At 36.8% G+C, this 27,871-nt stretch overlaps 3 protein-coding genes across 3 annotated transcripts; all 3 read left to right on the forward strand.

The window, feature by feature from the left end:
* Nucleotides 1-1,961: 1,961 nt before the first annotated feature.
* Nucleotides 1,962-8,417, forward strand: LOC112319935 (olfactory receptor 5M11). Its single transcript, XM_045185328.2, has 2 exons — nucleotides 1,962-2,028; nucleotides 5,720-8,417. The coding sequence occupies exon 2, from the start codon at nucleotides 5,742-5,744 to the stop codon at nucleotides 6,714-6,716; it is 975 nt and encodes a 324-aa protein (XP_045041263.2). The 5' UTR covers nucleotides 1,962-2,028; nucleotides 5,720-5,741; the 3' UTR covers nucleotides 6,717-8,417.
* Nucleotides 8,418-14,350: 5,933 nt separating this feature from the next.
* LOC128780982 (olfactory receptor 5M10) lies at nucleotides 14,351-15,948 on the forward strand. The gene is made up of 2 exons (XM_053924893.1): nucleotides 14,351-14,399; nucleotides 14,983-15,948. Exons 1-2 carry the CDS (start codon nucleotides 14,394-14,396, stop codon nucleotides 15,946-15,948), a joined length of 972 nt encoding a protein of 323 aa, XP_053780868.1. The 5' UTR covers nucleotides 14,351-14,393.
* A 10,562-nt stretch (nucleotides 15,949-26,510) lies between these two features.
* On the forward strand, nucleotides 26,511-27,871 carry LOC128781000 (olfactory receptor 5M10-like). Its single transcript, XM_053925001.1, has one exon. It carries the CDS (start codon nucleotides 26,616-26,618, stop codon nucleotides 27,561-27,563), a length of 948 nt encoding a protein of 315 aa, XP_053780976.1. The 5' UTR covers nucleotides 26,511-26,615; the 3' UTR covers nucleotides 27,564-27,871.

Raw genomic sequence — 27,871 nt, forward strand, 5'->3', positions numbered from 1 at the left:
TTCCTCCTGAGAGACACAATATTGCCACCTGGAAAACAGAGATAACTGTGGGGATTAACTGAGCTAATGCTTGTAAAGTGCGAAGCCTAAAGCCTAGAGCATATTAAGTGCTTATTACCTATAATAATTACTGATATTCTATTTTCTTTCTTGTGGTTTCTTAAACAAATTAGTCACCCATCCCATTTATCTCCTTATATTTTTTGAGAAGTGAGGACATAAACTCAATAAAATACAGTTACCTGTGAGGGGATAACCAAAACTTGTGTTTTTTTTCTTTAAGATTTAAATTTTATTTATTTGTATTTTAGAGAGAGAAAAAAGGAGGGAGGAAAAAAAGAGAAAAACAACTGTGTGAGAGAAACATCAGTTGGTTGCCTTTCACATACCCCAAGTGGGGCCCTGGTTCACAACCCAAGCATGTGCCCTGACCGGGAATCAAACTGGCGACCTTTCAGTTTTTTTATTCATAGAATAAGTACACATTGCATTCTCCTTAACACTTATTCAGCAAGTGTTTATTGTTCAGCTACTATCTCCCAGGACCTGTGCTAAGTGTGAAGATTACAGTTCTTGCCTATAAGGGTTTTCAGTCTGATGGTGGCAAGGGAAACATTAGCAGGTAGTTAAAACAGAGTGTACTAGATAGGACAGGGGAAGATGCTGCAGTGCACGGAGGACGGAGGTCAGCCCAGCTCTGTGGAGGCAGTGAACGCAACTTGTGAGAAGAATTCAATTTGAGACTTTCCTACTGCTAGCACCAACTTGATTCTGATGAGAATAAGGAAAGCACTGACTGAAGGAAATCTAAGAGACTTTTTTTTAAGATTTATTTTTATTTTTACTTATTTTTAGAGAGAGGGGAAGGGAGGGAGAAAGAGAGAGAGAGAAATGTCAACGTGTGGTTGCCTCTCACACACCCCCAACTGGGGACCTGGCCCTCAACCCAGGTGTGATGAAGGAAGGAAGGATAAACTGTGACTAGAGTGTGATGAATGACAGCCACCTACAATTGAAAAAATAGTCCCCTTGGTATGTGCAGACAGGCATTCAATCCTACCTTGTCATTTACTAGCTATGAAGCACTGCATAAGTGTCATTGCTATTATTTTGATGGAGCCTCCATTTATTTAGCTCAGAGGTCAGGATAGAGTCCCTATTTCTTGGGGTTATTTGGAGGAGCCTATTCAATTCCCTTCATGAAAATTGTCTCACAGGAAGAGCTCACCAAGGTGTTTGCCAAAGACCTGGTTTGTTTCATCATCCTGTTCACGGCAGTCTCTACTCAAGACGTCAGTGTTCATGAGAGGACTGAGCTCTGGAATTAAAAAGGAGACATAGATTAAAATAATTGCAAATTCAGACCATCACCAAAATATAAGATGGCACCTTTGTGTGTGTCTTACACGGAGGTATTAGGACAAATGGTGAATTTAAAATTATAGAAAATATGACTGAGTCATATGATCCCAGAGTGTTTCAATTAAACCCTAGAGGAGCGATTCCCAATGCAACACTCATTGCTGATACTTTTCAATCCGTCTGAGATTTGCTTTAAGAGCAGGTCTGTCCACGTTTGGGTATAAATATAGTTACATTTTACTACTTAGAGAGGCAAGAAACTTCCTAGATTAGAGGTTGAGAAAGCAGGTGCTTATCAGAATTAGAAGTAAGTCTTGGTGTTTTTACTGCTCTTATTTTGAGTTTGAAGGAAATTGTATTAAAGTCTCAAACTCAGGCCCATAAATCACATGCATTTTACATCTTTAAAAATCAGATTTTTTTTCTGACTTTGCAGATCAGTGGGCTAATAGTTTTGAGTCTTAGCTGTGAATGGGGACATGCTGTGGGCAAAGAAGCGGAGAGGGTAGGTCAGCTATGAAAAGTCTTAACTCTATTTCTTGCTATACTCATTACTTGCCTACTTCATGTAGTTTTTCCAAATACTTTAAATGATTTAATCCTATTTTATTACTTTTGACCATTGCGTTTCCCATTGTGCAGCTTGGAAAACTATGATAAGACAGGGTAAGTACCTTGCAATTCTCATGGAATTCATAACTGACAAAGCCAGAATCAGAATCACTAAATGGAATTGGATTCATGAAACTCTGACTTTCTAAATACTAGAGTATTGACTTGTGAGACATCATGTTAGAACAGCTCTGGCATAACCTAGTTAGATTTATTTATTTTGAAAAAATTGCAACTGAGCTAAACGTTACCCAAGTTTACAGAGTAATTTGGTGACAGAGCCAGGTATAGGTTCCAGGCTCATCCAGAACCTTTGCTTGATGGAATTCTGCAAACACTGAGAGCAGCTTAATGAGTAGCTTAGTGTCCCCTTGTCTTGAGCATCTGATCATAAGGGCTGCTTGCTGATGAGTTAGGCATAGCGTACGCCTGTTATGGGGGTTGATCTGCTCAGGTTGCATGTGTCAGGTTAACACAAGACATTCTGCTGGCCCTTAGGTTCACCTCTCACTCCAGAACCCTATTGTGCACTCTTCCCTTTCCTCAGAGATGCTCTTGTGAGCTGATACTCTTTGTTGACTACTTGCCTCTAAACATTTTGTAATTTGAATTTCAGTCATTTATCTTCTTAATTATTTGTAAGAACATTTCTATGGTAGGGTGAAGAAGAAGAGGACAAAGAGGAAGAGCTAGAGGTAACCCCATTCACTCTTCTTCTCGTAAACAGAAAAGTTATTTTGAAAATAGGTCAGGAGCAGGCAACTTTTTCCCTCTGTAATTCCCAATGGCATAAAATTTACATATGTCCCTGAGGACAAAATACAAATCTACTTCAGTCAGGTGTTTTTCCTATATCTCCTCATTTCTAGTAAATGAGGAAATCTTATTTACCAAGCTTTTAAGTTACCTATAGGATTGTTTCTTAAAAATGACTGGTCATTATGTTTATGTTGTTCATTTTGCACATATTCCTCATCTCCACTTTCACAAGCAAAAGTAGAAAAGTCATATTTTCCCCTGTGGATGTGTATGACAAATTTAACTTTGGTTCACCCTGTTGCCTCAAAATAGGGACCTGAAATCCTTTCTGTTTCAGTAGTGGGGTTTGAACCTCAACTACTTTCAGGGACAACAGGTTTATTGAAATTTCTGTTGATCTTTCTGGACAATATTTTACAGACATGTCACTGGTGCAAAATAATCAAGAAAGGCAAATATTCTGTTCCCTGCACACAAATGTAAGGACACTTTCAGGCATGAGATGAAGGTTTTACAATTCATAGCGTTCTACTGTCCTTGAGCTGCTGGGTCATCTGCCTTTAGGTAGAGGCTCTCCTTGGCCGTGAACTAGGAAATCCCCAGGTTCCTTGTTCAGAAGATGTTCACATTTCCATCTGGCCTGACACAGGGAGCCAGAGCAGCTGTGATTTTCTTTCTCTGTAAAACACAGTGTTCATAAACTTTTTTTCCCTTTCTCCACTTATCAGTACTTCTGCTCTGTGCCAGCTGGATGTTTCTGGATCCCTCACTGTCACTGAAGTTTGAGTCAAAACTATTTCTGATCCCATAGTCAGTGAGTGAGTGACATGCAGCAAATAGTCCTTCTGCAAATGAACCCCTTAGTCCAATTTCTTGCCATGTTTTTAGAGATTTAAAATTCTAATGTCCTGATCTTTTTTCCTCCAGTTTTCTGTGTTCGTGTAACCACCAACTATTCCCTCTATGGGATTTCCTGGGTTCAGGAGAATATGAAAGTATCTCCTAAGCCACCCTGCTGCTGTCCACAAGTCAATATGCTATTTTCAGAGTATTTCCTGCTCGATGCTTCTTGACGAGAAGTTGTGTCTACTGATGATGGCTGCTATTCTCTAGTGAAGGTCATATTTTTGTATGGAAGACATAGTTAAAGATGAATGAAGTGAAAGATTTGCATGTTAGGAAACAATTCAGCTGGGAGTTTCTGCTCTCTTCTGCATGAACTCTGCACACACACATGACTAGCAGTCCGAAAAAGGCCACATTTGTTATCTTGGCATTTGCTCTTTATCCTTCCTAGAACACCCTGCTTAAAATCACGTTACTGCTTGTTCTCTTCCTCCTTCAGTTTGTTGTTATAAAAGTCACCTTTCCTTATGTTTCTTTGCTGATGTTACTTTCTAAAATTTTATCACCCTTTCCCCAATCTTTATTTTCTTAATTTTTCTCTATAACAGTGCCATTTGAAACACTATGTAGTTACTTGCAGTAATATCTGTCTCCGTCCACTAGAATGCGATGCCAGAAGGGCAGAGGTTTTTGAAGTTTTTGTTCATTTTGTATCTACAGTGCCTAATCACAAGCTATGTTGAGTATCCATAATTACTGGTTTTGTGAACTTTTCATTTGATGTTCACAATGGTTTGAGAGGGAGGCAGAATAGATATTGTAATTTTCCTTACATTGGAAAAATTAAGTAACTTGTGGTTAAGAATAGTTATATATTATGAAAAATTATTATTAGTATAATCTACAAATGTTTATTAAGTACTTAATATTCTGGATAAAGGAGATATATTTGTCACTGTCTTTCTAAATTTTTTACTAAAGCAAGTTTTAGTGACATTTTAAAGTCAGGCAAGCATTGGGCAGGTTTAAAACATTTAAGAATGAGAGAAAGAGAAAAAAATTAGAGCAACTTGAGAGAAAGAAAGAAGAGATTCAGTACTGGTTGTGACATGCAAGAGAGGGAAAAAGCCACATAAATTGTAATGCTTTAGGTCAATACAAGTTATGATTAACTACTAACTATGCAAAACTTATTTCTTTTCTTTGTCAACATACTATATCCATGTTCTAGACCATCCTCAAAATACTGTGTGACTATTCCTTTGATTTGACTCTTCCTTGTTTACTTATTTACCATCTGTTTATGGGAGAACTGTGATGGTGCCTTTCTGAATTGTGGTTCTGGGAACACGTGCATTAGAATCTTCTGGATAATTCTTACATGTGAAGGTTCAAGTATCTCACAGCAGACTTTCTGAAACAATTTTCCTTAATTTGCTTGATGAACAAGTTTTTCAAGCAATTGCTTAAAAAGGACTTAATTCTCCTGAGGATATGGCATCATGGAGAGCATGGGGATGGATAGAAAGATGAGTAAAACATTGCATGTAATTCATTCTTTCATGCTTACATTATTTCTTTTCTTTTTAAACCTAGTATATAAATATGTGCTTAGAAGCCAAAAATGCTTTGTCCCTACCTCTGAAGAACTAATATATGGGTAGAAAGTAGATGTATTATGGTCACATTATGTGCAACAAAATAAATTAGTGGTATTTAGGGCAGGCTGGAAGGGGAAGGCAAAGGGATGAGTTCAAGTTCATGTATGACAGATGTGGTATGAAAAATGTGTCATGAAAAACTGGCCTTTAAACTGGGCCTTATAGGATGAATAAAGTTTGAGAGGCAAAAAATAGTTCATGGATACGGGATATGTATGGATATGTGGATATAAGTTGTACATATTGATTTAAATATGGATATAAGTATAGGTATGTATAGGTATATCTATAAGTGTAGACAAGAGAAATATAACAGTATAAAATTTAAAGGCAAAAAATATAAATGGTTCAGCAGAAGTACAAATTTTGTTTATTATAGTGTTCATTTTGAAGGACATGGATTTTGGAGAAAAAAACATGTCAATAATTAATAACATGATTTGTACATTCCTGTCTGCCCCATTTCCATTTGTTTCAAGTTCAGGCACAGACTCTCAGAAAATGCCCATCGCAAATGACAGTGAAATAACAGAATTCATTCTCCTGGGGCTCACAGGTTGCCCTGAACTCCAGCCTCTCCTCTTCGTGCTGTTTCTGGTGGTGTACCTGGTCACTCTCTTGGGCAACCTGGGCATGATAGCATTGATCAGACTGGACTCTCGCCTTCACACGCCCATGTACTTCTTCCTCACTAACCTAGCCTTTGTTGACTTGTGCTATTCCTCCAACGCCACCCCGCAGATGCTGACTAACTTCCTCTCAGAGAAGAAGACAATCACCTTTGCTGGCTGCTTTACACAGTGTTACATTTTCATTGCGCTCCTCCTCACTGAGTTTTACATGCTGGCAGCCATGGCCTATGACCGCTACGTGGCCATATGCAACCCTCTGCGCTACAGTGTGAAAATGTCCAGGTGGGTGTGCATCTGCTTGGCCACCTTTCCTTATGTCTATGGCTTCTCAGATGGCCTGTTACAGGCCATCCTGACCTTCCGCTTGACCTTCTGTAGATCCAACGTCATCAACCACTTCTACTGTGCTGACCCGCCACTCATTAAGCTTTCCTGCTCTGACACTTATGTCAAAGAGCATGCCATGCTCATATCAGCTGGCTTCAATCTCTCCAGCTCCCTCACCATCATCCTGGTGTCCTATGCCTTCATCATTGCTGCCATCCTCCGGATCAAATCAGCAGAGGGGAGGCACAAAGCATTCTCCACCTGTGCTTCCCACATGATGGCTGTTACCCTATTTTATGGGACACTCTTCTGTATGTATGTAAGACCACCAACAGATAAGACTGTTGAGGAATCCAAGATAATAGCCGTCTTCTACACCTTTGTGAGTCCAGTGCTTAATCCACTGATCTATAGTTTGCGGAACAAAGATGTAAAGCGGGCATTGAAGAACGTCCTCAGACGAAATAAGGTCACTAAGATGGCAATGCCTCCACTTTCCAATAAACCATACCTCTAAACCTTTGGCTCAAATGTCTTTGCATCTGGATGACGAATTTGGTGTTCTGTATGGGTATGTCTCAAGCAGCTCAGTAAAAATCTCAGATCTGGGAAAAAGATAAACGAACTACATCTGTTAGTCTCTGCCCTTATCCCTCGAAATGTGATCCTTGGACTAGCAGCATCAGCATTGCCTTGAGGTTTTTGAAGAACGGGACATCACATTCTGTCCCTCAGCTCTACCACATCCACATCTGTGCTTTCACCACATCCTGGATGATTCGTAGACACGTCAAATCCGAGGGGCAGTGCTCCAACTGGAACCTCCCTGCTGTCACGACCTGGAACACTGGCATGCTCTTGTTGTCTATAGCAGTAGAAGGGAGAAACACGCTTTCAGCCCAGTGCCTTGAATTTATTCTGTTCTTATTGCCATCTGTCTTTAAGAAACGCACCTTTCTGTACTACTCTCCTGAGTCGCTAAAACAAAATCAAAAGTACACATCATAACAGTGGTTTCTGTTTCTCGTGAATGTGCTTGTGTAATGATCGATGTGGGAATGGGTAGAGGGAGGGCTAGAATGAGCATTCTTTCCTAGACATGAGTTTGTGGCCTCTGAGATGTAAGATTTTACTTCCTTCCTCTGAAATGCAACACTGGGTCCATAAACTCAGGTCTAGGAAAAGAATGAATGCTTTCTATTACACTTGGGTTGGAAAATTTAGATTTCACGGTGCTTTCCATCCCTGTGACTATTTTGTAACTACTAATTTGTGCTCTTAAAGTACATGAGAGGGAATATAGTCAATAATATTACAATTACTATGTATGATTCCAGGTGGGTAGTGAAGATATCAAGGGGAATACTTTGTAAAGTATGTGATTGTTTAGCCACCATATTGAACACCTGAAACAGATACAAAATAATATTGAAAGTAAATTGCAATTGAAAAAAAAACTTTTAAAAAATTTAGATTTTGTTTATGGTCACCTTTTATCTTCTTTTCTACTTTTTAAAAGTGAATGTTTGGATTATTAGTTTGAGTATTGCTTTATTTCTCATATATATTTTATACATTTCGGTTAAACACTGCTTTACCTGGGGATCACTAATATTGATATTTTTCATCTTTTAGTTTGCAATAGTTTCTTATTTACCCAGTGACTTTTTGTCCTATACGTTATTTAGAAAATAGTGCTTACTTACCATAAACTTGGGATTTAAAAGATATTTCATTGTTATACATTTTTAATTTAATTTAATTGTCAGAGAACAGTAGCCTTATGATTTAGTCTTGAAAATTTATTGACTAGTATTTTTTCAAGGTTTGTTGAGATATAATTGACATATAACAAGGTGTAAGCTTAAAATGTACAAATGATAATTTGATACATGTATTATATTGTGAACTAATTATCAAAATAATGTTAGTTAACACATCTATCATCTCACATAATAGTAATTATTTTTTGTGGTGGTGAAAACATTTAAGATTCCCTGTCCTAACACTTCTAACTATATGAAACAGTATTCTTTTTCAAAAAATTCTCATCCAAGGATATATTCACTGATTCAGTATTCTTAATTGTAGTCACCATGCCATACATTAGGTCTCCAGAACTTACTCATATTCTAAGTAGAAGTTTGTACACTTTGATCAATATTTTCCCCATTCCCCTATCTCCCAGCCACTGCCAACCACCATTCAATTCTGCTTCTATGAGTTTAGCTTTGTAAGATTTCAAATAAATGCGAGATTACACAGCACTTGTCTTTCTGTTTCTTCCTGAAGTAGAATATAAAACTGCGTGATTATTAAAAGGGAGTGACATACTAAAATATGTTTGTGTCTGCAAGAATTAATACACAGGTTCTCTACTTATCAATCTCATTGCCTATGCTTTGAAATTAACTTGAGTTCTAATGATGCAAATCAATATTAAGTTCTATTACACAGTTAAGAAGCCAATTTCAAAGAGTATTGAACAGTAAGGAATATTCTTATGTTACTATTTAGTTTTAAAGCACTAAAACCAAATATTCATGGATACTTGAGCAGTTGTTATATGGAAATTGTTCATGGGTACACAAGAATGGAAAAGTGATATGTAAAATTGTATAACAATAGTTGTTAATACTGTTGTAGGAACAAATTTTATTCAATTCTTTTATAGAAAAGGAACATTCTAAATCAGAAATACATACTCAATTAAGAAGAAAATCTGTTTTGAGTAAATGAAGTTAATGTTAAAAATAATGGAGTTATAAACACATAAAATATTATGTTCCTTGTTGAAATAATAAAGCACATTGTATTATATTTAAGATAAGTACACTAAAAATGTACCAAATATATAGTGATTAAAAACCATCAAAATTAGAGATTTGAATTTCTTTTGAGGACATAATCAGCTTTCATTAAAGGAAACCTTATAATAATATATGAAAATAAATCATTTTCATATTCAGGAAATATATTGTAATGCACTTCACTTTGTTTGTAGGAGTAGCTCAGTGATATTCAATATTAGTAAGCAAGAAAGTGAAAGGAAAAAGTTATTGACTAGTTGATTAATTATACATAAGATCTTGAGTGAGACTAAAACATGACCTGTTTAATCATAAACAGCTGGCTTCAGCTGCTGTGTTTCCTACCAACCATCATTCATAAATAACTTTCTCATTCATTCTTTCCCCAAGATTCTCACTTGATCCCAAGCTATGCATACATAAAAAATATTACTGTTTATCATCATGCTGTTGTCTATGTTTATGAGGGGTTTTTGGCTTAATCACTTCCCCTTTTTTATCCAGACCATTAACCTTCTTCCCCTTTAATAATTGTCAGTCTGTTTTCTGTCTCCATGAATCTGTTTTTCTATTTGGTTTGTTTATTTTGTTCGCTACATTCCACGTATAAGTGAAATCACATGGTGTTTGTCTTTCTCTTATTGGCTTATTTCGCTTAGTGTAATACCCTCTAGGTCCATCCATGACATCAAAAAAGGTAAGATTTCCATTTTTTTATGGCTGACTAGCATTCCATCATGTAAATGTACCACAGCTTTTTTATCCACTCATCTCCTGGGCACTTGGGTTGCTTGCTAATCTTGGCTATTTTAAATAATGCCCCAATGAACGTAGGGGTGCATATGTTATTTTGAATAAGTGTTTTGTTTTTCTTCAGGTATATTCCCAGAAGTGAAATCACAAGTTGGGGGCAAGTAGAAGGAAAATGAGGATAAGTGGTTGTTGGGGACCACTCTGTGGATTCTGAGACTGCAGCCTTGAGAGCAGGCTGTGAAAGGGGTTAGTTAGTAAGTCTCCCTGGAAAATCAGGTAATGCAGGTGGCAGACATGACCTGACTCTAACACGGAGGGTTCCCATAGAAATCAGGCCTGATAAATACATTGTATCCTTTGAAGTTTGTTCTCTTTTGTATAAGCCTGGTGATATAAACTGGATGTTTAAGACATAAGGAGTAAACTCCTTGTCTCATTAAATACATCGTAAAGACCCTCTGGTGTCAGCAGGACTAACGGGCCCTGACCTACGACAAATCTCTGTGTTCCTTCAATTGTTATCTATAGATAATGCCTGCTTTTGTATGACTATAGCCTTTTTGACTTTGATTGATGGACTCTGCATGTATGCTACATACACCTAGACATACCATTCCCAATAAAAGCCATTTGGGAGAAGTGCTCGGCACATTCCCTACTACAGGGAATCCCTAATACAGGGAATCCTTTCCCACTGAAACAGCAACATTGTCTGGGATGACTTATTTCTCATCCGCAGATGGGAGGAATTCTGTGGGCTGGAGTTCCTCCCACAGATGGTGATGGAGAAGTCTTTGGGTGGTAAGCACACAATACAATATACAGATAAAGTATAAAATTGTACACTTGACACCTATATAATTTTATTAACCACTGTCACCTCAATAAATTCAGTAAAAATCAAAACAAATAGTACTGTTATTTCAGAGAATTTCATTCAGGAACAACCACCAAGGAATACAATTTTATTTTTTGAGACTCTTTTTTTTCCATTAGGAAACTGTTGAATAGAACTTTTCTTCATTGCATGAAAGTTTCTCATAAACACTCTTCTTAAAGGCTGTTTCACAATGTTCTTCCTCAGAGTGTACATGAATGGATTCAGCATGAACTCACAAAAACAAACAAACAAACAAACAAACACAAACAGACAAAAAGAACACTGCCAGAATTTTCCCTTGCTCAACAGACTGCTTATTTGCTGCTCTGAGATACATCCAAACAAGGACCCATCAAACATAGTGACAGCTGTCAGGTGGGAGCCACAGGTGGATAAGGCTTTGCGCTGTCTTCCCTGGAATGGATCCTCATAATGTCGATGAAAATGAAAAGGTAGGAGATGTACCCCCTTGCACAAGCTTTCATCCTGCTCTCCGTTCACGAGTCTGTCCCTATTTTCCTTGTTAGTTCAGTTTTTTCATTAGATTCTACATATGAGGGAAATAATATGGTATTTGTCTTTCTCTGACTGGCTTATTTCACTTAGCATTATGTACTCAGATTCATCCATACTGTCACAAAAGGTAAAATCTTCCTCTTTTTTATGGCCTAGCAGAATTCCATTGTGTAAATGTCCCATAGTTGTTTTATCCACTCATCTACCGATGGACACTTGGGCTGCTTCCATATCTTGGTGATTGTAAATGATGCTGCAATGAACATAGGGGTGCTTACGTTCTTTTGAATTAGTATTTTGGGTTCCTTCAGATATATTGCTAGAAGTGGGATTGCTGGATCAAAAGGCAGATCCGTTTTTAAATTTTTGAGGTATCTCCATACTGCTTTCCAAAGTGGCTGCAACAACCTGCCATCCCATCAACAATGCAAAAAGGTTCCCCTTTCCCCACACACTCCTTTGCCCATTTTTTAATTGGGTGGTTTGTTTTATTGGTGTTGAGTTTTGTAAATGCTTTATAAATGTTGTATATTAACCCCTTATCAGATATATTGGCAAATATGTTTTCTCATTCTGTGAGTTGTCTTTTTATTTTGTTGATGATTTCTTTTGCTGTGCAAAAATTTTTAGTTTGATGTAGTCCCATTGTTTTATTTTTCCTTTTGTTTCCCCTGTCTGTGGAGATATACCTGATAAAAAACTTCTATGAGTAATGTCCAAGATTTTGCTGCCTATGTTTTTGTCTAGGATTTTTATGGTTTTGGGTCTAACATTTAAATCTTTGTTCCATTTTGAATTTATTCTTGTGTGTGATGTAAGGAGGTGGTCTAGTTTAATTTTTCTGCTTGTATCTGTCCAATTTTCCCAGCACCATTTATTGAATAAACTATCTTTTGCCCATTGTATGTGCTTGCTTCCTAAATCTAATATTAACTGACTATAAAGGAGTGGGTTTATTTCTGAGCTCTCTAATCTCTTCCATTGATTTATGGGTCTCTTTTTAGGCCAGTACCATGTTGTTTTGATTACTATGACCCTATAGTATAATTTGGATTTCATCCATGATGTAATTGTTAAAATTTGGAAGATGAAGAATGGGTCTGAAGCAAGTTCTAGCCTTCAATGTTTGCCTGTCAACCTGTTTTATTTAACTTTGGAAAGAGACTGATGCCATTGTGCCTCTGTGTGTGTGTGTTTATTTTTTACTGGAACCTTATTATTAAACAGTCACTGAATAACTTGATCTGTTGGACTCTGAGGAAAGCAACTTAACTTCAAAATTTACAAAGGTAAATTTATTACAATAAAATGTAGACATTTTAATGCAACTTGACACATGTATATAGCCATGTAATCATGGTTTGTTTTTAAGGCTGCTCTGCAGGTAGGGAGAGAGGGTGAGAATAAGGCCCAGAGAACCCCTCCCCACCCCCCAGAGCTCACTCTTCCTAACAAGATTCAGACATTTGTAGTTGAAGAAACACTCTTGGGATTGCTGCAAGCCTTTGGGTAATACCCAGAGTTCTGAAAAGTTGATTTGACAACCTTTGTCAGTGTTATCATTACTGTTAAGGAGAAGCAGGTTTTGGGGGATCACTACTTTGCCATCCTGGAAGTTATCTTCCTCTCTCTATATAAGGTTGTTTTTGTGTGTGTGATTCCTTTCAGTTGTATTATTTGTCTTTTAAAAACGTTTACTGTGGATTAGTGTTCAATTATAGGGATATTTCACTATATTGAAATGTATGTATCTACGAATGCAGATACTTACAAAGAAACTCAATGCATTTAAGTTTCGTTCTGAGTACATCTTCTTTTCTTTTGGATAAATACTTAATACTTACTGGGCCATCATTTTATAAAGAATTATAACTTTTCCTGAAATTTTATAAGAAAAAAACAGTTTTCCAAAGAATTTGAATCATTTTATACTCCATCAAGTGATTTATTCTCAGAGTATCAATCACTTGACCTTGCTATTTTTTTATCATCCATTTAAAAGATTCTTGCCATTGATGTGGGTTTGAAGAGGTCTCCCACTGCAGTTCCAAGAGGCATTTCTTTGACAATGATGGATGGATGTTGAAATTCTCTACATGTATAGTGGCTGTTCATACATCTTTTTAATAAGTTGTTTACTTCCTTCTTAGACTTCTAAAAATTGGGCTCATTAGTTCATGGTGCAGAACCTCCATGTGTTCTCAATAGAAGACTTTTGTCAGAATTATTTAATGTGGACATTGTGTTTTAGTCTGTGGCTTTCCTAGTTTTTAACTCCGCCCATCTCTCAACTACTGTACCTCCTCCTCCTCTCTCTCCTTAGAGACCTCATCTTACTCTTTGTACAGAATCATTAAGCTTTCTGATTGGAATTCCCTGTCCTTTACTACACTAAAACTGCAAAACTTTTTTCCCATATTTTTTTTCCATAGCATTAAAAGTGATAGTTGAATTCTTTATATGTGCTAAAACACCCACGCACAATGTCAGCAGTGTGTATAGGTGTTACGTAGGGGTAAAGGGCCTCAAAGGAGCATCTAGTTCCCAAAGCATAAAATTAAAAATTTTCTCTTGAGGAACAAACACTATTTTATTAGTTTTAAAAAAATAGTTTTAATTGGTTTTAAAAATTATTTTAATAATACCCTGGACAATATTCTTAAGGAATACACTATAAATCTTCCTACTTTCTTTTTACAAAATATTGTAAGCCATCTATTACAGGTAGGTCATATTCTACATTTGTTCACAAAAATATGTTATGTGATTTTGAGTGGAAATCAGTTTCTTAATAATATGGGGGAAAAGTACATCTAAATCATCCTGCCTTCATTTCCTTCATAATACTTGCTTCTAAATGGCATTATGTTCTACATCTTCGTCTCTGTGTTTAACTCTCCTATAACATGTGCTCTGTGAAGATCAGGAATAGTTTTCTTGCAATAGCCCCAGAACCTAGAACATAAAAGTATCAAAATTTTTCAGTGTACATGAATAAATGAATGGGTTAATTTATAAAACGGGGAGAACAATTCTTTATTCTGTATCTTCTTAGCCATTTATAAGAGACAAGTTTCACTAACTCATTGCCCTCTACATAAATGAAGTCAGACAACTGAGTTTTCAAATGGAAAATTCTACATTGAATATTTATATCTTATTTTGTATCCGAAACTACAAGATATCAGAGCTGGAGGGACCCTAGAAAACTAACTTCCAACATTTGTTCAGCTGAATGATGGTAAGATGCTCTTTTTCATACCTGATTTTGATTCCTTTGGCTTTATTTTTTCTTGACATTTGAAAAAAGTACCATATTTGGAGTTTTCCAAGAAGATAGATATAAATGTAAGAATATATATAATGTGCAATATTGTTCCATTATACATATTAATATATAATGTAATATATATACATATGTAATCACATACATATAAGAGAGAGAATGTGTATGTCCACTTGATATATTGAGAGGAAGAGAGAGATAACGTAGAGATATAGGGGGAATATATTTATGTAGACACGTAGTTTTTTAAAGATTGTATTTATTTATTATTTTAGAGGGGGCAGGGAGGGAGGAAGAGAGAAAGGGAACATCAATGTGTGGTTGCCTCTGGAGAGCCCCCTGCTGGGGACCTGGCCTGCAACCCAGGTTATGCCCTTTCTTTCCCAGGCCTGCACTCAGTCCACTCAGCCTCACCAGCCAGGGCAACACTCATGTATTTTTTGAGAAGAGAGATTTCCCAATAATGACTAAATTAATAAGTAAATATGAGGTGGATAAAATAAATGCAGAATCCTTCACTTTTCTGTGTCACTTTTAGTTTTCAAAGGATAAGAGAATGTCTTCCTCAAACCACACTACCCTGGCAGAATTCATTCTCTTGGGACTCACAGACGACCCGGTACTAGAGAAGATCCTGTTTGGGGTGTTTCTGGTGATCTACCTAATCACGATGGCAGGGAATCTCTGCATGATCATGCTGATCAGGACCAATTCCCACCTCCAGACGCCCATGTATTTCTTCCTCAGCCACCTCTCCTTTGTAGACATTTGCTATTCCTCCAACATCACCCCAAATATGCTGTACAATTTCCTCTCAGACCAGAAGACCATCTCCTATGCTGGGTGCTTCTCGCAGTGTCTTCTCTTCATCACCCTGGCGATCACTGAGTTTTACATCCTTGCTTCCATGGCATTGGATCGCTATGTGGCCATCTGCAGCCCTTTACATTACAGTAGCAGAATGTCCAAGGACACCTGCGCCTCTCTTGTCATGGTATGTTATGTTTTTGGCTTCCTAAATGGACTGTCTCAGGCACTGCTGACCTTTCACTTGTCCTTCTGTGGCTCCCTTGAAATCAATCATTTCTACTGTGCTGATCCTCCTCTGATAATGCTGGCCTGCTCTGACACCCATGTCAAAACGATGGCAATGCTGGTAGTGGCTGGATTTACTCTCTCAAGCTCTCTCTGCATCATTCTCCTGTCCTACCTTTTCATTCTTGCAGCCATCTTGCGGATCCGTTCTGCTGAAGGCAGGCACAAAGCCTTCTCTACCTGTGGCTCCCACCTGACAACAGTCACTATATTTTATGGGACCCTCTTCTGCATGTACTTAAGGACCCCATCTGAGAGGTCTGTGGAGGACTCCAAAATAATTGCAGTCTTCTATACTTTTTTGAGCCCAATGCTGAACCCATTGATCTACAGTCTAAGGAACAAGCATGTGATCCACGCCCTGCAGCAGATGGTGAAAGGAAATCTCTTCCATAGAAATGCAGTTTAGCCATCTGTTCATTGTAATGGGTAAGTGTCTGTGACGAGGCAGGGACTCTCTTCAAAGGGCCAACCTACTGCTCTGTAGCCATTTTTATTTAGTGTCATGAACTCGCAATGACACTTGCTAATTTCTGGCAAAATTTGTAACTTTAAGGGTATTGATCTCATAAAACTGTAACATTGAAATTGAAAATGTTTTATTTAGCAGAGAATTTTGATAATAAATGGGCAGTATTCAATAGTTCCACCCAATACTTTACTATGTTTTCTTACTTGGTGGTGTAATTCACTCTGATGGGAACATTGGAACCCCATTTGCTGTGATTTATATAGTCTTCAGAGCCAGAGTGAGTTTCAAATGAGGTGGTTAGTTTTACACCTCTTTTTGAAAAGTTATGAATAATTTATTCTTCAATATGTGGTGTAAAACAATGGCTTTGGTGCTTGGAATCACAATGAAGAAATTTTAAATACATGGATCGCCCATAGGTTTAAACTTTCTGTATGCATTCCATTTCCCTAACCACACATATTATACACATCCTAAGAATTATTTTTTCATTTTAAAATACCATTTACATTCCTTGATTTTGAAAATAAACTTTTAACACTTCCTTATGAGATTCCAGAAATTCAATCACCAGTGAAGTGACTTGTCAAGGTAGGTTTTTTTACATAGTAGTTCTGACCTATGTCTAATTTATTAAGAGTCATTACTTTCTATCAACTGGCTTCTGAAGACTCAAGAAAGCCCTGAGAGCAGATACACATGAGTAGGTGTGTAGCAATCCTTCTGGAAGTGAACCCCCAATGTTTACTTTTGGTGAATAAAACTGTCTGTGATTCACTATTTTCTAAATTTGTCTATCACAGTTTTCAAAATTTCTTTTAGAAAAATCGATATTAAGAAAAACTGTATAGAGAGATACATAACTTATTCATATTAATCCATACATTATTAGTCAATGACATGGCTACATACTGAACCCCATGTTAAACTTTTGTTAAATTCCCTTAAATGCTTGGTATTCTAAGATAGTGGACTTTTATTTTACTTAGTTTTAAAAATATTTTTATTTATTTTTAGAGGGAAAAGGGGGGAGAAAGAGAAGGAGAGAAACGTCAATGTGTGGTTGCCTTTTATGTGCTCCCTACTTGGGGACCTTGCCTGCCACCCAGGCCTGTGCCCTGACTGGGAATGGAACCAGTGACCCTTTGGTTCACAGGCCTGCTTCAATCCATTGAGCTACACCAGGGAGGTTGACTTTAATTTTAAATGAGACCACAATACCAAATGCCCAAATGAAATCAACTGCTAAATTTATTGCACTATGTTTGAATTGTTTTCCAGGAAATATCTACATGACCAGCAGTTCTGGAAATTTGGGCTCTATTCTTAAGTTTCCTTGATTGAATATAGGCTGATTCTATCAAACGTGTCCACTATATAGAACTAGAAATACAGACAGATGTGAGGAAGTAATGTTTACCTGTCTTATGTCCTAAACCAATGAACAACCTCTGTGTGTGTTTTGTTATGTTTTTCTGAATAAGTGGATATTCACATATAGTTTTATACTTATAAAAATTGGAATATTTCCCATAGACAAGTTAGAACTTTAATTTTCACTGGATAGTATTGTTTGTATTTCTTACAGACTACATGTATGTAGTGAGGACCATTTTTAATGTAATATAATACACAAAGTGGAATCATACTTGAAGTTAATTACAAAAATATGACATGCCTATTGTGAAAACTACTGAAATATTTTTCAGTTTTGTAATAAAATTCAATTTCAAGTTTGAAATACATCTAAAATTTACATGTTAACAGAGAACTGCTCTCTGCATTTGGTGTATTTTTTCACTTAGTTTATCTTGCAAACCATTATTCTATCATATTGATATTTCTGCTATTTTTGTTATAATTGACTCATAACTTTATGTACATACCTTATAGATTATTCTTTCAGACCAGATTGTTAAATGTGAAATTGCTGAATTAAATAATGTCAACATTTTTAAAGGCTTTGCTAAATTTTTCTTTGGGTAAATTTTTCTTCAGAAAGAGTCAACTTACTCATCAAAGTTTACACTTATGATAAATAATGTTTGAGAGTAACCATTTTGCCGTACATTTGTTATTAAAAATGTCATTTAAGAGTATTTGCTTCTTTACTGTAATCTTAGGAAATAGATCTGTTGTCATTTCTTTTTAACTTTTTAGTATGTTTATTTATTTTTTAAAAATTTTTATTGTTATTCAATTATAGTTGTCTGCATTTTCTCCCCATGCCTCCACCCCACCCAAGCCAAACCCACCTCCCTCCCCACCGTCCCCCTTGATTTTGTCCGTGTGTCCTATATAGCAGTTCCTGTAAACCCCTCTCCCCACTATCCCTTCACCACTCCCTGTGGCTATTGTTAGATTGTTCTTAACTTCAATATCTCTGGTTATATTATGTTTGCTTTTTTCTTTTGTTGATTATGTTCCAGTTAATGGTGAGATCAACTGCCCTTTGACCCAGCAATTCCTCTGCTGGGATTATACCCTAAGAACCCTCAAGCACCATCCTATAGAACCGATGCATCCCAATGTTCATAGCAGCACAATTTACAATAGCCAAGTACTGGAAGCAACCTAAGTGCCCATCAGCAAATGAGTGGATCAAAAAGCCATGGTATATTTACACAATGGAATTCTACTCAGCAGAGAGAAAGAAGGAGCTCATACCCTTTGCCAACAGCATTGATGGAACTGGAGAGCATCATGCTAAGTGAAATAAGCCAGGTGGTGAGGGACAAATACCATATGATCTCACATAGATCTGTTGTCATTTGAACAGAAGAATTGAAATATATATTTAAAGAATAGGGATATCCACCAGTTTGATGATTGTTGTACATGTTATCTCTGATGATTTCTTGCATGAAGAATATTTCCATTTTTATTTGGAAATATTTTATCTTATGTGTTTTGTGGTTTTTCTCCAACTTAAATTCAAATATGCATGAATCTATATTATGTTATTGTTTTTCATGACCATATTTTATGAGAATACCTTGAATTTTTTGAGATACAATTTTGTTGTGTGTTAGAATATTGTATATAACATTTTCCCTCACATTCTAACCCATTCTCTCCTACTATTTATTAAGTGACCATTTATATTTCCACTAATTTTTATGTTAACTTTATTGCACAGTAAATAATTTCTCTTCTGTTTCTTCTTTGACCAACATATATGTATTTGAAACCAAATTCCAATAATTAATGAAGGTTAAAATATATTTTTAATTTTTGTAAAGACATTTGTATCTTAACTAGTATTCTTTTCAAATTTATTTTTGGAGAGCTCAGATCAGATGCTTCTAGATATCCCATGCAGAAACTTTAATGCAGAATTTCTGCAATAACGGTTCAGTTCATGAAGTGTATGTGTACATATATATAAAAATCGAATATGACAATACCAAAAATATACATTCACTGTAGATTATTTGAAAAGCATGGAAAAATATTTAGTATTAATATCATTGCTCTATCCAGATCAGAAAGGGACATGTATGAAGTAGAGGCCAGAGAGACGACTGCTCACATTTGAAAGGTTACAATCCAGTTAAGTTGTTCTTTCAGAAGGGCAGAGAGGTGCTGGTGGCCTGTTCATGCAAAAACCTATAGCCTTGGCACAATGAGGCTGTTTATTAATGAATGCTTTTACACAAACATTTGTTTTTGCACCATACCTGTGTCCATAATGCAACATAGTTTTTTTCAACAAAGATACCTAAATACAGAATCTTATCCCTAGCAGAATTTTATTTTTTGCCAACAGTTATCCCTCAAAAGAACTGAGAGGCCCACACACACCCCTCGACTATGAGTCTTTGAAACATGCAAAGAAACTCTATGTTAATCAGAATTAAAATAAATAAATGTCAGCAATCAAAATCATGAATTATGGTACAGTTTTGTGAATCTAGTTTCAAGACAGTTCAATAAGACTGGCAATTTCTACATTGATGCTGTCGAAATAATAATACATAGTTTTTATTGAAATCAAGTTAACGTTATGTTTTGAGGAGTCTGAAAAGTGTACACTTTCCCTCAGGTATTCAAATTTGAAGAATGTGCTGAGAGCATAAAAAGGCATTTGGTAGAAGATTTTCATTGCAATGTTTGTTTAATAATGGAGGAAAAGGAAGACAGTGATCCATTAAATAGAGGCAGCCCTCACTTTGTAAGGTACCATGTTAGCTGACACTGGTGCAGTCTGGAAACGTGTCCTTGTTTTGCATGACTTTATCTTCAGTATTTCTTCTCCTACCACATTGACTTTCTAGCTGTTTCTTAAACATACTGCTTCATTCCCACCTCAAGACCCATGAGCATACTGCTCAATCTGCTTACAGTGTGTTTCCTCCAGATCTTTCAGTGATGCATTTCATCCCTTTAATTAGATCTCTCTACCAATAACACCTCCTATGAAAGGCATTGGCTGGCTATCTTTCTAAGTTAAATTTTATTCCCAATGGTTCTAGAATCTTGAATCATGATCTACTTTTACCCCTATCATTTATCACTTCAGAAATTATTTAGTTACAAGAACAATATTATGTATATTTTGCCATGTGTCCCTCCATGAGAAAGTTAGCCATGTGAGGAAAGGAACTTTTTTTGTGTCATATCCCCAGAACTTGGGTGAGCACCTGAATCACAATTGATATGCAGTATCCCTTAATTGAATAAATGGATGAATAAATGAGATAACTTTTCCAACTCATAACAGATGGTTTTTCACACATTTCTTAACTTCCTGATGTTACCAGTAGAGATGGAGTTACTTAGAAACTCTAGCTGTCATGAAAACAGTGTACAGGAGGGAGCACAATCAGGGGTTTCTTTAAATAACTCAGGCTAGTGGTAATAGTGCCTGACCTGAAAACTGTGATAATTTAAAAGATGAAGTCTATTGCTTTACTAAAATATTGCATTCACAAATCTAACACTTAATTTGGGATTACTAACCCTGGCTTCATATTTGAATCAGGTGTGAAATTTTAAAAAACACTGAAACTCCAGTTCCATCAATGCTGTTGCAAAGGGTATAAGCTCCTTCTTTCTCTCTGCTGTGTAGTATTCCATTGTGTAAATATACCATAGTTTTTGGATCCACTCATTTGCTGATGGGCACTTAGGTTGCTTCCAGTACTTGGCTATTGTAAATTGTGCTGCTATGAACATTGGGGTGCATAGGGTCTTTTGGATTGGTGTTTCAGGGTTCTTAGGGTATAATTCCAGCAGCAGTGAAATAAGCCAGACGGTTAGGGACAAATACCATATGATCTCACCTTTAACTGGAACATAATCAACAGAAGAAAAAAGGAAACAAAATATTACCGGAGATATTGAAGTTAAGAATAATCTAAGAATAGTCGAAGGTGTGGGGCGGGGACAGTGAGGAGAGGGGTTCTCAGGAACTACTATAAAGGACATATAGACAAAATCAAGGGGGAGGGTGGAGGTGGGGGAAGGAGGTGGGTTCAGCTGGGGTGGGGGTGGAGAGATGGGGAGAAAAGGCAGACAGCTGTAATTGAGTAACAATAAAAATTAAAAAAAACCACTGAGACTTAGGTTCTAGCTCCGTTTAGGTGGAACACACACATTGGTATATTTTTAATGAGTTTTCACATAAGTTTATTGCACAGCTAAGGTAGAGGAACTGAATTAGGCAATTGAAATGCTCTGTCTAGACTAGATAAAAGAGTTTTTATCACATGGTTTTGCATGCTAGCTTATACATTCCCCTTATAGCAGATGAAGAAATCTTCTATGGGGTATCATGAGGACTCCCTGTGGTGCTGTTTACAAGAGTCTCACATTAATGGATGGGATCTTAATGTATGATTGATCATTACCACAAATTCCCCCTAAGTATAGAATTTGTTGTCATCAATGTACACAAATGTTTTCTCTATTAGTTGGAAGAAGGAAAAACTCCAGCTGTTTACTTTAGCCCTCACAGAATTCCATTGGTTTTAGAAGGGTGGAAAGAGATCATCTTCTTGAAAGTCTCCACGATCCTACCTAAGTCTTCATGCACTCAAGCAACTGATGGAAAAGGAAGAAAACTTTCTTATGAAAAATCACACCGTTCTAATATTTATTACACACAGTCCAGAGTTTGTGTTTCTTTATGTGTTTTCTGGAATACACAAGAGAAATTCCGGTTGTGAAAGTAGATTTGGTATCGTTATGTTTCAATTTGTGGGCTGAAGTGATGGGATGTGGGAGAAGGACCCATTTGTTATCATTCTCACTGAAGATTTCAGTTTTAAAAGTGCCAGCACAGATTGTCTGTGTTGGATGGTGTCTAAGAACTTTTCAGCTCAAATCACAGGACATAGTCCAAAGTGCTGGGGACTTCCAGCAGGTGGAAATAATCCAAATCTTAGAGAGACCCCTTTCTTCATTCAGTGCTTCTCTATCAGTCCAAGAGGAAGATAAGTCAGAAAATGGGAGGCATGAAAATATCCAGAAGAAAATATGAATTTAATGTATAAAATCATTACAGATTAAATACTAGAATTATGGAAAGGAACCTCAGTGATGTTTGTGGGAAGTATGAATTAAAGATCTATGTACAATGCAAGGGAAAGAAAACAAGAACTAGAAGCCCTATAGAATCTTTTCGGAGAACTTTGGCCAACTGGGGTCCTTCCCCTGACAAGTCAGTAAAATCCATAATAATGGGAGGAGGGACTGAAACACAGTAGAGGAAAGTGGATTCCTTTGAACAAAACAATGTCAACTTGTTTTGATGATCCTGGATACAGCATTGCCAAAATTTCAGTTCAATCTACATGGGAAAACCTAAGAGAAGCCTCTTCAAATGAGGAAGGAAAAGTGTTCACATTAACTATTAACTTCTTCCTCACCCTTAATCTCACACTCACTTACCCCAAATCCTGTAAACTTTTCTTTTAAAAATAAGCGTCTGAAATTATTAAAGGCATATGGAGTGGAAGTATATTTTCTTGTGCCAAATACTCAGACTCCAGGCTTGGAGAAGATAAACAAGTTAGAAGAAAATTGTGATGTGTGTACTTCTTGAATTCCAAGAGTTGGCTAAAGTTCCATATGTAACCTTCTCTGAATCTTGGCTGTGCTGTGAAATGGATCTGCAAGTACAATCAGGGAAGTTTCAAGGCCCGTGTGACCTCCTACTATCTCAGGTCAGCTATTGTCTGTGTCAGAAAGAGTCTGACGTCTGTCTGCCCATGTTTTTGTCTTAATGAGGTAATTTTTCTGATCACTATTAATTTTATTTTATGTTCAAAAGAGGAAAAGTAAGAAATCAAACCATATTTCTTATGAGTTCTTGATTTTCAGAACTATCAGACTTACCTGTGGAGGCAGAATGATTCCTCACCCTCCCTGAATGTCCCCAGAGTAGGAAGCTTTATACCTGAATGATTCACTTTGGTAGACGAATTCCTGAAGCTTTCATCCAGAAACCAGCCATGGGATATCATTGGGACCCCTTGTGGAGGTGTTTACAAAAGGTGCATTTTGATGGATAGGATCTTAATGTATGAATTAGTTATTTGATGTCCAAACTCTTTCAGTAAATGTAAAAACATGTGGTTTTTTAAAATTAATTTTTTATTGTCATTCAAGTACAGTTGTCTCCATCCTTCCACATCTCCCCCCCATACTACCACCTCTTCTTTATACGTGTCCTTTATACATGTTCCTTAATGTCCTTCCCCTCCCCCCTAACTGACTATAAAGGAGTGGATTTATTTCTCAGTTCTCTATTCTCTTCCATTGATCTAAGGGTGTGTTTTTAGGCCAGTACCATGTTGTTTTGATTACTATGACCTTATAATATAGTCTGGATTTCATCAGAAATCCCAGATGTAATTGTTAAAATTTGGGAGGTGAAGAATGGGTTTGAAGCAAGTTCTAGCCTTCAATGCTTGCCTGTAGACCTGTTTTATTTAACTTTGGAAAGAGACTGATGCCATTGTGCCTCTGTGTGTGTTCGTTTATTTTTTACTGGAACCTTATTATTAAACAGTCACTGAATAACTTGATCTGCTGGACGGTGAAGAAAACAACTTCAAAATTTACAAAGGTAAATTTATTACAATAAAATGTAGACATCTTAATGCAACTTGACACATGTATATAGCCATGTAATCATGGTTTGTTTTTAAGGCTGCTCTGCAGGTAGGGAGAGAGAGTGACAATAAGGCCCAGAGAACCCCTCCCCACCCCCCAGAGCTCACTCTTCCTAACAAGATTCAGACATTTGTAGTTGAAGAAACACTCTTGGGATTGCTGCAAGCCTTTGGGTAATACCCAGAGTTCTGAAAAGTTGATTTGACAACCTTTGTCAGTGTTGTCATTACTGTTATGGAGAAGCAGGTTTGGGGATCACTACTTTGCCATCCTGGAAGTTACCTTCCTCTCTATATAAGGTTGTTTTTGTGTGCGTGATTCCTTTCAGTTGTATCATTTGTCTTTTAAAAACGTTTACTGCGGATTAGTGTTCAATTATAGGGATATTTCACTATATTGAAATGTATGTATCTACGAATGCAGATACTTACAAAGAAACTCAATTCATTTAAGTTTCTTTCTGGGTACATCTTCTTTTCTTTTGGATAAATACTTAATACTTACTGGGCCATCATTTTATAAAGAATCATAACTTTTTAAGAAATTTCATAAGAAAAAGCCAGTTTTCCAAAGAATTTGAATCATTTTATACTCCATCAAGTGATTTATTCTCAGAGTATCAATCACTTGAACTTGCTATTTTTTTATCGTCCATTTAAAAAATTCTTGCCATTGATGTGGGTTTGAAGAGGTCTCCCACTGCAGTTCCAATAGGCATTTCTTTGACAATGATGGATGGATGTTGAAATTCTCTACATGTATAGTGGCTGTTCATACATCTTTTTAATAAATTGTTTACTTCCTTCCTAGACTTTTAAAAATTGTGCTTATTAGTTTATTGTGCAGAATCTCCATGTGTTCTGAATGCAAGAATCTTTGTCAGAATTATTTAATGTGGACATTGCTTTTTAGTCTGTGGTTTTCCTAGTTTTTCTGCTCTGCACATTTCTCAACTACTGTACCTTCCTCCTCCTCACTCTCCTTAGATGACCTCATCTTACTCTTTGTACAGAATCATTAAGCTTTCTGATTGGAATGCCCTGTTTTTTACTACACTAAAACTACAAACCTTTTTTTCCCATATTTTTTGCCATAGCATTAAAAGTGATAGTTAAATTCTTTATACGTGATAAAACGCCCACGCACAATATCAGCAGTGTGTATAGGTGTTACGTAGGGGTAAAGGGCCTCAAAGGAGAATCTAGGTCCCAAAGCATAAAATTAAAAAATCTTCTCTTGAGAGACAAAGGCTATTTTAATTGGTTATAAAAATTATTTTAATAATACCCTGGACAATATTCTTAAGGAATACACTATAAATCTTCCTACTTTGTTTTTACAAAATATTGTAAGCCATCTATTACAGGTAGGTCATATTCTACATTTGTTCACAAAAATATGTTATGTGATTTTGAGTGGAAATCAGTTTCTTAATAATGTGGGGGGAAAAGTACATCTAAATCATCCTGCCTTCATTTCCTTCATAATACTTGCTTCTAAATGGCATTATGTTCTACATCTTCGTCTCTGTGTTTAACTCTCCTATAACATGTGCTCTGTGAAGATCAGGAATAGTTTTCTTGCAATAGCCCCAGAACCTAGAACAGAAATGTATCAAAAATTTTCAGTGTACAAATGAATGGGTTAATTTATAAAATGGGGAGAACAATTCTTTATTCTGTATCTTCTTAGCCATTTATAAGAGAGTAGTTTCACTAACTCAATGCCCTCTACATAACATGAAGTCAGACTACTAGGTTTTCAAGTGGAAAATTCTACATTGAATATTTATATCTTATTTTGTATCCAAAACTACAAGATATCAGAGCTGGAGGGACCCTAGAAAACTAACTTCCAACATTTGTTCAGCTGAATGATGCTAAGATGCTCTTTTTCATACCTGATTTTGATTCCTTTGGCTTTATTTTTTCTTGACATTTGAAAAAATACCATATTTGGAGTTTTCCAAAAAGACAGATGTAAATGTAAGAATATATAAAATATGCAATATTGTTCCATTACATATATTAATATATAATTTTATTACATACACATATATAATCACATACATAAAAGAGAAGGAATGTTTACATCTACTTGATATATTCCAAGGAAGAGAGAGACAACGTAGAGATATAGGGGGGATATATTTATGTAGACATGTATTTTTTTAAAGATTGTATTTATTTATTTTTTTTTAGAGAGGGCAGGGAGGGAGGAAGAGAGGGAGGGAACATCAATGTGTGGTTGCCTCTGGAGAGCCCCCTGCTGGGGACCTGGCCTGCAACCCAGGTATATGCCCTTTCTTTCCCAGGCCTGCACTCAGTCCACTGAGCCTCACCAGCTAGGGCAACACTCATTTATTTTTTTAGAAGAGAGATTTCCCAATAATGACTAAATTAATAAGTAAATATGAGGTGGATAAAATAAATGCAGAATCCTTCACTTTTCTTTGTCACTTTTAGTTTTCAAAGGATAAGAAAATGTCTTCCCCAAACCACACTACCCTGGCAGAATTCATTCTCTTGGGACTCACAGACGACCCGGTACTAGAGAAGATCCTGTTTGGGGTGTTTCTGGTGATCTACATAATCACGCTGACAGGGAATCTGTGCATGATCGTGCTGATCAGGACCAACTCCCACCTCCAGACGCCCATGTATTTCTTCCTCAGCCACCTCTCCTTTGTAGACATTTGCTATTCCTCCAACATCACCCCGAATATGCTGTACAATTTCCTCTCAGACCAGAAGACCATCTCCTATGCTGGGTGCTTCTCACAGTGTCTTCTCTTCATCGCCCTGGTGATCATTGAGTTGTACATCCTTGCTTCCATGGCATTGGATCACTATGTGGCCATCTGCAGCCCTTTACATTACAGTAGCAGAATGTCCAAGGACACCTGCGCCTCTCTTGTCATGGTATGTTATGTTTTTGGCTTCCTAAATGGACTGTCTCAGGCACTGCTGACCTTTCACTTGTCCTTCTGTGGCTCCCTTGAAATCAATCATTTCTACTGTGCTGATCCTCCTCTGATAATGCTGGCCTGCTCTGACACCCATGTCAAAATGATGGCAATGCTGGTGGTGGCTGGATTTACTCTCTCAAGCTCTCTCTGCATCATTCTCCTGTCCTACCTTTTCATTCTTGCAGCCATCTTGCGGATCCGTTCTGCTGAAGGCAGGCACAAAGCCTTCTCTACCTGTGGCTCCCACCTGACAACAGTCACTATATTTTATGGGACCCTCTTCTGCATGTACTTAAAGCCCCCATCTGAGAGGTCTGTGGAGGACTCCAAAATAATTGCAGTCTTCTATACTTTTTTGAGCCCAATGCTGAACCCATTGATCTACAGTCTAAGGAACAAGCATGTGATCCGCGCCCTGCAGCAGATGGTGAAAGGAAATCTCTTCCATAGAAATGCAGTTTAGCCATCTGTTCATTGTGATGGGTAAGTGTCTGTGACGAGGCAGGGACTCTCTTCAAAGGGCCAACCTACTGCTCTGTAGCCATTTTTATTTAGTGTCATGAACTCGCAATGACACTTGCTAATTTCTGGCAAAATTTGTAACTTTAAGGGTATTGATCTCATAAAACTGTAACATTGAAATTGAAAATGTTTTATTTAGCAGAGAATTTTGATAATAAATGGGCAGTATTCAATAGTTCCACCCAATACTTTACTATGTTTTCTTACTTGGTGGTGTAATTCACTCTGATGGGAACATTGGAACCCCAT

This window comes from Desmodus rotundus, chromosome 5 (genome assembly GCF_022682495.2).
Source record: "Desmodus rotundus isolate HL8 chromosome 5, HLdesRot8A.1, whole genome shotgun sequence".
Classification (NCBI taxonomy): Eukaryota; Metazoa; Chordata; class Mammalia; order Chiroptera; family Phyllostomidae; genus Desmodus; species Desmodus rotundus.